The sequence below is a fragment of the Pteropus vampyrus genome, unplaced genomic scaffold (assembly GCF_000151845.1).
Source record: "Pteropus vampyrus isolate Shadow unplaced genomic scaffold, Pvam_2.0 Scaffold459, whole genome shotgun sequence".
Taxonomy (NCBI): Eukaryota; Metazoa; Chordata; class Mammalia; order Chiroptera; family Pteropodidae; genus Pteropus; species Pteropus vampyrus.
In genome coordinates this window covers 487,627-498,611 of record NW_011889240.1, presented here as the reverse complement: position 1 = coordinate 498,611, position 10,985 = coordinate 487,627, and the positions used below count along the sequence as shown (strand labels likewise).

General features: G+C 61.5%; 1 protein-coding gene across 1 annotated transcript in view; it reads left to right on the top strand.

The window, feature by feature from the left end:
• Positions 1 to 341: 341 nt before the first annotated feature.
• The window catches only part of SEMA6B (semaphorin 6B), an 11,849-nt gene continuing 1,205 nt past the window's right edge, over positions 342 to 10,985 (top strand). Inside the window, exons 1-17 of the mRNA XM_011381938.2 lie at positions 342 to 591; positions 2,016 to 2,165; positions 2,295 to 2,418; positions 3,862 to 3,922; positions 4,086 to 4,148; positions 4,563 to 4,664; positions 4,999 to 5,089; positions 5,418 to 5,537; positions 6,011 to 6,099; positions 6,713 to 6,930; positions 7,682 to 7,813; positions 8,042 to 8,191; positions 8,481 to 8,663; positions 8,752 to 8,898; positions 9,620 to 9,697; positions 9,824 to 9,882; positions 10,377 to 10,980. Of these exons, the coding sequence (XP_011380240.1) occupies positions 2,045 to 2,165; positions 2,295 to 2,418; positions 3,862 to 3,922; positions 4,086 to 4,148; positions 4,563 to 4,664; positions 4,999 to 5,089; positions 5,418 to 5,537; positions 6,011 to 6,099; positions 6,713 to 6,930; positions 7,682 to 7,813; positions 8,042 to 8,191; positions 8,481 to 8,663; positions 8,752 to 8,898; positions 9,620 to 9,697; positions 9,824 to 9,882; positions 10,377 to 10,980 (2,342 nt within the window). The 5' untranslated portion in view covers positions 342 to 591; positions 2,016 to 2,044. The remainder of the gene's footprint in view (positions 592 to 2,015; positions 2,166 to 2,294; positions 2,419 to 3,861; positions 3,923 to 4,085; positions 4,149 to 4,562; positions 4,665 to 4,998; positions 5,090 to 5,417; positions 5,538 to 6,010; positions 6,100 to 6,712; positions 6,931 to 7,681; positions 7,814 to 8,041; positions 8,192 to 8,480; positions 8,664 to 8,751; positions 8,899 to 9,619; positions 9,698 to 9,823; positions 9,883 to 10,376; positions 10,981 to 10,985) is intronic.

Here is a 10,985-nt window from a genome sequence, read left to right as displayed (position 1 = left end):
CTCCAGGTCAGGTGGGGTAAACTGAGGCCAGGCACAGTGGGTTGGGCTCAAAGTGGCCCAGACTCCCCAAAAACAGCATGTGGGGTTCGGTTTCAGTTCTGTATGATCACCAAAGTAACTAGCATTAAAAGGCACCGGCCGCCACTTCACGCTCGTTAGGATGGCTACTTCCAAAAAACAGAAAACAAATGATGGAGAGGATGTGGAGAAATTCGAATCCTGTGCCCTGCCGGTGGGAATGGAAAATGGGCCACCACTGTGGAAAACTGTATGTGTTTCCTAGAAAAATTAAACAGAGAATTACCATATGACCCAGCATCTCCACCTCTGGGTCCAGGCCCGAAAGAGCTGGAAGCAGAATCTCAAAGAGATATTCGTAGCTCCTGCTCGCAGAGGCACGATTCACAGTAGCCAAGAGGCGGAAATGACCCAAGTGTCCATTTCCAGATGGTGGATAAACAAAATGTGGTCCATCCACAGCGTTAAAAAGGAGATGCTGACACACGCTACAACATGCATGGACCCTGAGGACACGATTATCAGTGAAAGGAACCAGACACAAAAGGACAAACACTGTGCGATTCCACTCACGTGAGGTCCCTAGGGGAGTCAGATTCACAGAGACAGAAAGTGGATGGTGGGGGCGAGGGGCTGGGGGAGGGGAGGAGTTAGTGTTTCATGGGGACAGAGTTCCAGTTTGGGTAGATGAGAGAAAGTTCTGGAGACGGATGGCGGGGAGGGTGGCATAACATTGCCGATGGACTTGTCGCTGAGCGGTGCGCTCGGAGGCCAGGGTTACCTGGGCTGGTGTTTGGGGGAGGAGGATTGAAGGATGGGGGGCCTCGGATGGCAGGCAGCAGCTGGGCCTGGATCCAGGGTCACTGAGAGCCACGGGAGGCTTCGGAGCAGGGGAGGAGCTGGGGAAGGAAACCCTTGAGGAAGCAGCGCCGTGTCTGTGCACACATGGGACCCGGGCGTCCTCTGAGTCACAAATCCTGGAAGTCCAGGGTCGTGGAGAGGAAGCCCTGCTGGTCTACGCAGGGCCTTCCTGTTTTTAGCCCTGAAGACGGGGAGGCAGGCACGCCAGGGCCAAAGTTCCCGAGTCACCTCCACCTCCAAGGGCTCGGAATTCCCGAGCCGTGGGGCCAGGGCAGGGCTTGGGGGCGCCCCTGCTGCCGAGACGGGGAAACCGAGGCATGGGGCTGGTCCGGGACGTCTCAGAAGGACAAGGGTTTTCTGCTCGGGGCCTCCGGACTGCACCCCTTCTGGAAGGGGTGTGGAGGCCTGGGTTCCAGAGGGTGAGTCCTATACATTACTCCCACCACCCAGATCATCACTTTGAGGATGGGGGGCGGTCCTCTGCTCCACGTGCCTGGAACTTTCTTTAAATTCTCTTGAATGGGAGTGGGAAACAGGCCCTCTGGGGAGGCAGTGAGGCTCCTGGCACAGGGGTATTGGAGCAGAGGACAGAAAGGCTGGGCTCGAGGAGGAAGTCAGACTTACCTGGGCCTCCGAAGTCCCCGGCCAGCTGGAACATTCTGCGATTTTAAAGTACTGCAGTTCCCAGACCGTGGTTTATAAAATTCCAAGAGCCTTTGAAAAATTCTTTTGAGCCTTTCATTTTAAGATTTTTACGTTTTAATTCTAAGAATTCTTAATCTATCTTTTGAGATTGAATTTTAAAAATATGATTTGACATATTGTACCTATTATCATTATTAGCTTTTAATTATTTAAAGTCATTTAATTTTCAATTTAAATATTCCGTTGTTAATTTTCTGTTAGTAACCGTTTCCTGAGCTTTCAGTGAAACGTGGTGGGCAAGTTGTCCCGGTGATTAAGTGAGTGCCGGTATTATTATTGTTAGTGCCGTGATGGCTGTTATTTTAAATGATCCCAACGGGGAATTTCTCTGGGAATCGAAGGTCCAGGCCGCGGCGGCTCGCGTGCCCCATCTGGCGGCGGATTCCGGGACTGCAGGCCACGCCGCTCACTGTCCCATCCCTCGCCCACAGGCGTCACCTCCCGTCACCCCGACCTCGCCATGCGGACCTCGCGAGTGCCCCCTACCCGCCCGGCCCTACTGCTCCTGTTGCTGCTACTGGGGGGCGCCCACGGACTCTTCCCCGAGGAGCCGCCGCCGCTCAGCGTGGCCCCCAGGGACTGTGAGTGGGGGTCCTGGGGGAGGGGGCGGACCGACAGAGGGTCTTGCTCCCTAGCCGAGCCTGCTGCTCCCCTCACCGGGCCAGGCTTACCCAGCCCTGGATCATTCCCCTCTCCACCCCCTTCCCCAGACCTGAACCACTATCCCGTGTTCGTGGGCAGCGGGCCAGGACGCCTGACGCCGGCAGAGGGCGCGGAGGACCTCCACATCCAGCGGGTCCTGCGGGTCAACAGGACGCTGTTCATTGGGGACAGGTATGGGGACTGTCGGGCAGAGTGTGGGACGCAGGTGGTGGTAGCCTTTGGGGGGTTTTGCACGATGGGGCCTGTCATTTGGCTGGAGTGTGGACGTGAATGTGTGTCCCTGGGTGTGACTTTTAAGGGACTCTGGGTGCGCTTGGAACCTAGAGCCTGCTGTGGTGTGTTAGCAGGTGGGGACAATCGTTTGGTCAAAATTTACTGGGCGCCTACATGGGGTGCTGAAGTGGGGCCCAGGACTTCTCTGAGGAGGTAACATTTGAGTCCAAACCTAAAGGATGAGGAGTCAGCCACGAGGAAATCTGGGGGGGAGAGCAAAATCCAGACAGAGGGCTCAGCCTGTGCAAGGGTCCTGGGATGTCAGAGGGACAGCAGGGAGGCCTGAGCGACTGCAGCAGATGGAGTGAGGGGGAGAGAGGGAGGGAGGGAGGTCAGGGAGGGCACAAAAGCGCAGGGGAGGACTTTGGCCTTTACCCCAGAAAGGTGGGAGCCCTGGAGGGCTGTGGGTAGAGGAGGGAGGGAACCTTATTCAGGTGCTCACGGGCTCCCCCTGGTGTCTTGTTTGGGGAGGACAGACTTGTAGCTGGTCCAGGTGGGAGACGGTGGCGCCTGGAATAGGGTGGTGGCCATGGAGGGGGTGAGGAGTAGGTGAATTCTCAAAAGACATTAAAGGCAGAGCCCACCGTGTTGGCGGATGTGTGGGATGTGGGAGGCGGGCAGAAGAGGGGAGCTGAGGGGGATTCCCTGCGCCCCTGGAAGGACAGAGCTGGAGGAAGGAGGAAGAACAAACTTGACGGGAGATGTTCAGAGGCAGCTGGACCCTGAGTCGGGAGCTCGGGGGAGGCCTCGGCTGGAGACAGGACTTAGAGTGGACGAGGCTGCCCAGGAAGGGTGTGAGTGGGGTAGGGAAGAGTCCAGATCGAGTCTGAGAGGTAGGAGGGAAGCCAGGCAAGTTTGCGGGTAAAAGTCCTCGTAAGGCCCGAGTTCCCAGGAGGAGGAAGGACTCGCCCCGTGTAGACGGGAGGAGGGGGGCTGAGAGTGACTGCTGTACTTAACACCAAGGTGATCAGTGACCTTGACCTGGGCGGTTTCTGTGGCATGGGGGGAGGGAGAGAGCCTGGGGGACACTGAGCGGTGTGAGTGGGGCGCCTGGGGTAAGGGCGCTGGACAGTTCACGTCAGGCTCCCAAGCGCCCCGCATAAGCCTGAGGTGGCGCGTTAAGGTACATGGGTGTGCTGGAGCCTGTGGGTCCTTTTTGGGCGTGAGGAGGCGTGTCAGGGCATATGCAAGCATGTGAGGGCTTGTTCAGTGTTGGAGCGGCTCCTGGCAGAGGTGTTGGCATGTCGCTGAGTGTCACCTGTGGGACAACATGTCTGCCACAGGAGGATGGAATGTGAGGGGTGGAGGCCCCCAGTCTCACTCACTACACCCCTCCCGCAGGGACAACCTGTACCGGGTAGAGCTGGAGCCCCCCACCTCCACGGAGCTTCGGTACCAGCGGGTGAGGAGGGGGTGAGGAGGGGGTGTAGGAGGGAGGGGGAACAGCGCTTGGGGCTCTCACCTGGGGCTGCTGACACTGTGCTGGGGAGCGAGGTGGATTCGGGCCCGCTCAGCGGGCGTTCCTAGGGTTACCCGCTCCCCTCACCAGCTCCCTGTACCCCCAGAAGCTGACCTGGCGCTCCAAACCCAGCGACATCAACGTGTGTCGGATGAAGGGCAAGCAGGAGGTGAGTGGACCCTGGTCACGCCCCAAATCAGCCACAACCGCGCCCTCAAACACGCCCCAATTCGGCCTGGCCTCGCCCATGGCAAATCCTCTTCAGACCTTCATCCCTGGCCGGGACCCTGGTATTGCCATGGCTACGGCCAGAGCCTGGCCACGCCCCCAAATGGTCCTCAGTCATTGGCCACGCCCATAGACTTGGCCTTGCTATAGCTCCGCCCCTTCAAGGCTGTGGATACAAAGTACGGATTTCCCTGTCTTGGCCCCTCCCTTAGCATGGCCACGCCCCCATCGCGGTCCTATTTTAGGTGCGAACGCACCCACATCCTTGGGCCTTCAGCCTTGGCCACGCCCCATCACGGCCACAGCCCTGGCCACGCCCACACAGCCCACGCCCACCTTGGCTTCTCTATTCCAGGGCGAGTGCCGAAACTTTGTAAAGGTGCTGCTACTTCGGGACGAATCCACGCTTTTCGTGTGCGGTTCCAACGCCTTCAACCCTGTCTGTGCCAACTACAGCGTGAGTCTCCGCCGCTCGAAGCCTGGCTGCCCCATGTCCACGCTCTGCGGTCCTCTGTCCCCGCCTCCCCAGCCAGAGCGCACATGGAGGCCCCCAAGGGGCCTGTGTGGGGTCAGGGAAGCCATACTGCCACCTGTGACCTAGTCGTAGGACTAACCAGGGCCGACTTAGACTCGTTGACCGATCGGTGAACTGAGTCCAGAGAGGTTAAGGGACTCAAGCCACGTGTCATCCACGGCAGGGCCAGGCTTCCCTTTGGAGTGGGGACATGGGGGAGGTGGTGGCTGCCAGGCGTGGCCAGGAGCTCTGTCACTCAGGCCCTGTCCCCCTGCAGATGGACACACTGCAGCCCCTCGGGGACAACATCAGCGGCATGGCCCGCTGCCCGTATGACCCCAAACACGCCAATGTCGCTGTTTTCTCTGGTGAGTGTCCCCCAGCTCTGACCAGCTGATGGGGCCCCAGCCCCAAGCAAGGCGCGGCCTTTCCCACTCTTGGAGTCGGAGGTGGGTGGGAGGCCACCTGTCCAGCTGTGGAACCTGCAGAATCTCAGCCTAGCGTCGGGACTCAGCTGGGGTCAGGGTTCAGTGGAAGTTGGGCCTGGGCTCAGGGCTTCGACGCGGCCGTGGAGCAGCCTAGAGACGGTGGCTCACTGAGGCTCGGGGCTCAGTCCTGGAAGATGAAGTATAGGCCTGTGCAGCCCCCGCCCCTGTGATCCAGCCCCTCACCTTCTTCTCCGTCACCCCCATCCAGAAGGAATGCTGTTCACAGCCACCGTTACGGACTTCCTAGCCATCGACGCTGTCATCTACCGCAGCCTCGGGGACCGGCCCACCCTGCGCACCGTGAAGCACGACTCCAAGTGGTTCAAAGGTGGGAAGGACCATCGGCGACCCTCCGCCAGAATAAGAGGCCCCGAGGAGACAGGCAGGGGACTCCCAACTCATCTTTGGAAACCAGTGGTCTCAAAGCTAGAAGATTGAGGCTGCAGCTGAAGTAGAACTTGCTGGAAGTGCGTAGCTTAGGAGCCTGAGATGGAACTACGGGAGGGGTCTAGCAGGAACACAGCTCTTTAACCCAGGGGAGAGGAAAGTGACGACAATCGTCGATGTCACTGTTTGCGGGGGGTAGACACAGTGATTTTAGGATCTGACACTCGCGCCTCCCCACCCCGCAAGTCCCAGAGCCTTGAGTCCGGTTTCTTCGGCCTGGGTAATCAGCCGATGTCCCTTCCCTCACCGTAAAAGCAGCCGCCCCGCCCCCCTCGCCGCCGGCTGATGTGTCTCAGCTGCAGAAACAGCCTTCGTCATGTCAGGGGCTGGGCTCTGACCCCTCCTCTCCCACAGAGCCCTACTTCGTGCACGCAGTGGAGTGGGGCAGCCACATCTACTTCTTCTTCCGGGAGATTGCGATGGAGTTTAACTACCTGGAGAAGGTAAGGCCCTGTTTCCACTCCCGGAGAGGCCCAGGCCGTGGGCCGTGGAGCTGAGAGGCGCCGTTCATCCACCCGCCCATTATCTCCTTCTTCATTATCTCCGTCATTATCCATCATTATCCCCTTCAGATTCATTAATTTATTCATCCATCTATCCCCTAACCTGTCCATCCATTCATTTCTCCATCCCTCTACCTACCCATCCATTCCAGCAACCAGAAGTTAAGTGCACAGACTACCACTTACCACTAGTGTGACCCTGGGCCAGTCACTCCCCTTTCTCTGTGCCTCAGTCTCCCCGTTTGTACAGTGGGGTTATCAGTAGGCCCTCCTTTGTAGCACTTTGGGAAAAAATAAGAGATGATGAAAATAAAGTGCTGGGTCCACAGCGAACCATCTGTGAGTGGAAGTGGTTATGGTTACGGCTGTCACAGCTGCTGTGACCCTTACTGTCTCCCCCTCACCCCCTGTTGCCACTGGGGAATCTGGTGCCCAGAGGGGTACAGCGACCAGCCAGGCTCCTCCGTCCTGGCCTGGGTAGTGGGTGGCGCGGCCTGCGGGCAGGCCTTCGGGGACACAGGGCTCAGGCCCCGTCTGTCCACTGTCACACCAGGCAGTGGTGTCCCGCGTGGCCCGGGTGTGCAAGAATGACGTGGGGGGCTCCCCTCGTGTGCTGGAGAAGCAGTGGACGTCCTTCCTGAAGGCTCGGCTCAACTGCTCTGTGCCCGGGGACTCCCACTTTTACTTCAACGTGCTGCAGGCCGTCACGGGCGTGGTCAGCCTGGGGGGCCGGCCCGTGGTCTTTGCTGTTTTCTCCACTCCCAGCAACAGGTGAGTGGGTGCTCATGGGAGCAAACTGGGGAGGCCCCACATTCCCCGGGTCCTGGGCGAGGCAAGATCGGACCCCCAAGAGGCCGTGGAACAAAGCCAGACGCGGCCCTCCAAGGCCCTTTGGTCAGAACTGGTCAGATGGGGGACATCGGCATCCAATGCCTTTGGAGGAGGGGGTCAGGGAGAGCTGCCTAGGGGAGGGGACGGTGGAGCTAGGCTTCGGTAGGGGTGAGGTGGAGAGGGAGAGCATTCCACGTGGGAGGGAGAGCGTGTGCAAGGCCGTGAGGCTGCAGTGAGCTCGGTGTGTTTAAATGACCGGAGGACACCCGTGTGGCTGAGGTGGAGGGAGCAAAGCGGGGTGTGGATGGGCTGCAGGGAGGAGCCCGGGTTTTACCCCGAGAGCACTAGGGAGCCATGGGGGAGCGAGGAGCAGGAGAGGGACAAGGTCAGATGGGCGTTTTCCGAAAGCCCCTTGGGGAATGGGTTGTGAGGGGGCCAGAACGGCATCTGGGATACTGGACATCCGGGTGAGCGACGATGCGGGCCTGGACACGGGCGGCCGTGGAGAAGCTGAAATGTGGTCCGGTCTGAGCACTCCAAGGGAGGGAGTGGCTTGGCGGGGCAGGTGGGCGGCGTCTCTGGCCCAGGGGACCAAGCGTCTGACAGCTCTGGAGGACACGGGTCCTCCGCACACGGGCAGGGGTGGGGCCTCCTGCCAGGCTCATCTCACCCTGTCACCTAACCTCCCCAGCATCCCCGGCTCGGCCGTCTGCGCCTTCGACATGACCCAGGTGGCTGCGGTGTTCGAAGGCCGCTTCCGCGAGCAAAAGTCCCCTGAGTCCATCTGGACACCCGTGCCAGAGGATCAGGTGCCAAGGCCCCGGTGAGAGCCCCCTCCATCCTGAGACAGGTGTCTGGGTGGGGTCCTGTCCCCACAACCAAGGGCCAGACTCCCAGGCGGTTATCTACCCGTTGCAGAGTTCGACTGTACCCACTGCACAGATAGGGAGCGCTGCAGCCCTTGGGGCAGGGCGGAGGGTCCCCTGGAGAACCAGAGCCCCTATAAGGGGTCCCCCACATCTGCCCTGACCACCCCACCTTCCCCGCCCAGGCCCGGGTGCTGTGCCGCTCCCGGCATGCAGTACAACACCTCCAGCGCCTTCCCCGACGAGATCCTCAACTTCGTCAAGACCCACCCCCTGATGGAGGAGGCGGTGCCCTCGCTGGGCCACGCGCCCTGGATAGTGCGGACTCTGACACGGTCAGTCCCCACGCGTGGCCGGGGACCTGGCGGGGCAGAGAGTGGGGAGCAGTCTCGCTGAGACAGTGTACGGCTCTGGGGCCTGCCCAGAGACAGAGAGAGAGACACACACGGACAGAAATTCAGGGAGAGAGAGGCCCAGATGGGAGCCTGGATTGGGGGGTCTGCTTTGGGGAGTGTGATGTCCACGCGTGGGTGGTGCCCAACGTGGGTGGTGTCTGCATCTGCCTGGTGTGGGGGGACTGCAGGGGCCATCGGGCCGGCATGACCCCTCCTGCCCCGGCCCCAGGCACCAGCTGACACGGGTGGCCGTGGACGTGGGCGCCGGCCCCTGGGGCAACCAGACCGTTGTCTTCCTGGGCTCGGAGGCGGGCACTGTCCTCAAGTTCCTCGTCTGGCCCAACGCCAGCACGTTGGGCACCACCGGACCCAGTGTCTTCCTGGAGGAATTTGAGACCTACCGGCCAGACAGGTAAGTCAAGGCAGAGACCAGGAGGAGGGGGTCGTGGGTAAGAAGACGGGGCACAACCCTGGACTCTTACTGATCTGCTCACCCCCAGGTGTGGACAGTCAGGTGGCGGTGAGACGGGGCAGCGGCTGCTGAGCCTGGAGCTGGACGCGGCCTCAGGAGGCCTGCTGGTGGCCTTCCCCCACTGCGTGGTCCGCGTGCCCGTGGCCCGCTGCCAGCAGTACTCAGGGTGCATGAAGTGAGTGTCCCTTGGGCCCCCTGCGGGGAGGGTGAGGGGAATTGCGGGGAGATGAGCATGGGAAGGGGGAAAAGCGGTCAAGGGCCCAACGGCATCCTGACCTGTTGAACGATGAGCCGGGCAGGGAGCACAGCGTGTGCAAAGGCCTTGGGACAGAGAGGAACAGAGAGGGGCCCGCATGCTGCAGAGGAGGGAGTCAGGGAGGAGGCCCGGTCAGGGAGGGGACAGGGCAGGCCCTGCAGGGATTTGTGGGCTGCGGGAGGACTTGGGCTTCTACCCCGAGGGAGGTGGGAATCCTGAAGGGCTGTGGGCGGAGGAGGGGCAGGATCCGAGTGACATTCCTAAGAGCAGCAGGAGCAGAAGCTGGGGGCCAGGGAGGTGGCTGTTCCCCTTTGTCTAAAATGGGCGGAAAGATTGGATGCAAAGTACTGGTGCCCCCTGGACTTTGTGGGAGCCCTCCCCACGGAGGACGCCTGCCCCGGGCCCACTGAGATGGCAGTTGTGACCACACTGTACAGGGCCGAGGTGCAGATGGGGCCAAGCCTGCTGGGCTCCAACTCCGGCTCTGCTGCTTGTGCAAAAGGGAACTTTCCTGAGCCTCAGTTTTCCCACCTGTCAAATGGAGAGTGGCCAGCCCGAGCCGCAGCCGTCTGCGGCCAGGTAGGAGGCACTGCGTGAGGGGCTGTGGCTGATGGGCCTGCGGGTCCCTTGTATGCTCTAGGCACTGCATTGGCAGTCAAGACCCCTACTGCGGGTGGGCCCCCGATGGCTCCTGTGTCTTCCTCAGCCCAGGCACCAGGTACCGTGGGGGAGGGAGGCTGGGGGTGGGGCGTATGACCTGCCTGATGAGCGGGGCTCCCTCTCCCCCCACACCTGGGCTCCGTGAGGAGTTTTTGCTGACGGTGTCTGTCTTCCCCTCCGCTAGGGCCACCTTTGAGCAGGACGTATCCGGGACCAGCACCTCAGGCTTAGGGGACTGCACGGGTAAGTGGGAGAAGGGGAGGAGGCCTGGGGACCCTCGGTCCTGGTCCCCAGGGTTCTCGTGCCCTCTGCTGCCCGTGTCCGGAGAGGCGGGGAGACCGGCTCCCGTCAGGGCTTTGGGAGGGCGGTGGGGATGCCACTTTCGGGGAGATGAAGGACAGAGAGAGAGCCAAGAGGCAGACAGATGGACGAACTGCAGGACAGACAGACGCCAGGGGACAGACAGATGTATGGACAGGATTTGAAAGGGACAAACACATGCTGGTACAGCTGCCAAGAGACAGCTGGACAGACTTTGACAGAATAGACAGACCCCAGAGGAGCAGAGAAACAGAGACAGACAGACAGACAGACAGGCTTCAGAAGGAACAAAGACGTCACAGGCAGACAGACAGACTTGGAGTGGACAGATGGACGGGCGGACAAGCCCAAGATGGCGGGAGGTATGGACAGGATTGTGCCTTAGCCGGCCCTTTTCATGTGGTCCTCCTGGCTAGGACTCCTTCGGGCCAGCCTCTCAGAAGAGCGGGCCGGCCTGGTGTCCGTGAACCTGCTGGTGACATCGTCAGTGGCGGCCTTCGTGGTGGGCGCCGTGGTGTCCGGCTTCAGCGTGGGCTGGTACGTGGGCCTCCGGGAGCGCCGTGAGCTGGCCCGACGCAAGGACAAGGAAGCCATCCTGGCCCACGGGGGCGGGGAGGCGGTGCTGAGCGTGAGCCGGCTGGGAGAGCGCCGGGCGGGAGGCCCTGGGGGCCGGGGCGGGGGCGGCGGTGGAGCCGGGGGACCCCCCGAGGCCCTGCTGGCTCCCCTCATGCAGAACGGGTGGGCCAAGGCCACACTGCTGCAGGGCGGCCCCCACGACCTGGACTCGGGGCTTCTGCCCACCCCCGAGCAGACGCCGCTGCCCCAGAAGCGCCTGCCCACCCCGCACCCCCACGCCCTGGGCCCCCGAACCTGGGAGCACGGCCACCCCCTGCTCACGGCGTCCGCCTCCTCCTCCCTGCTGCTGCTGGCCCCTGCCCGGGCCCCCGAGCAGCCCCCCGCGTCCGGTCGCGCCTCCCACAGCGACTTCCCGCTCACCCCGCACGCCAGCCCGGACCGCCGGCGGG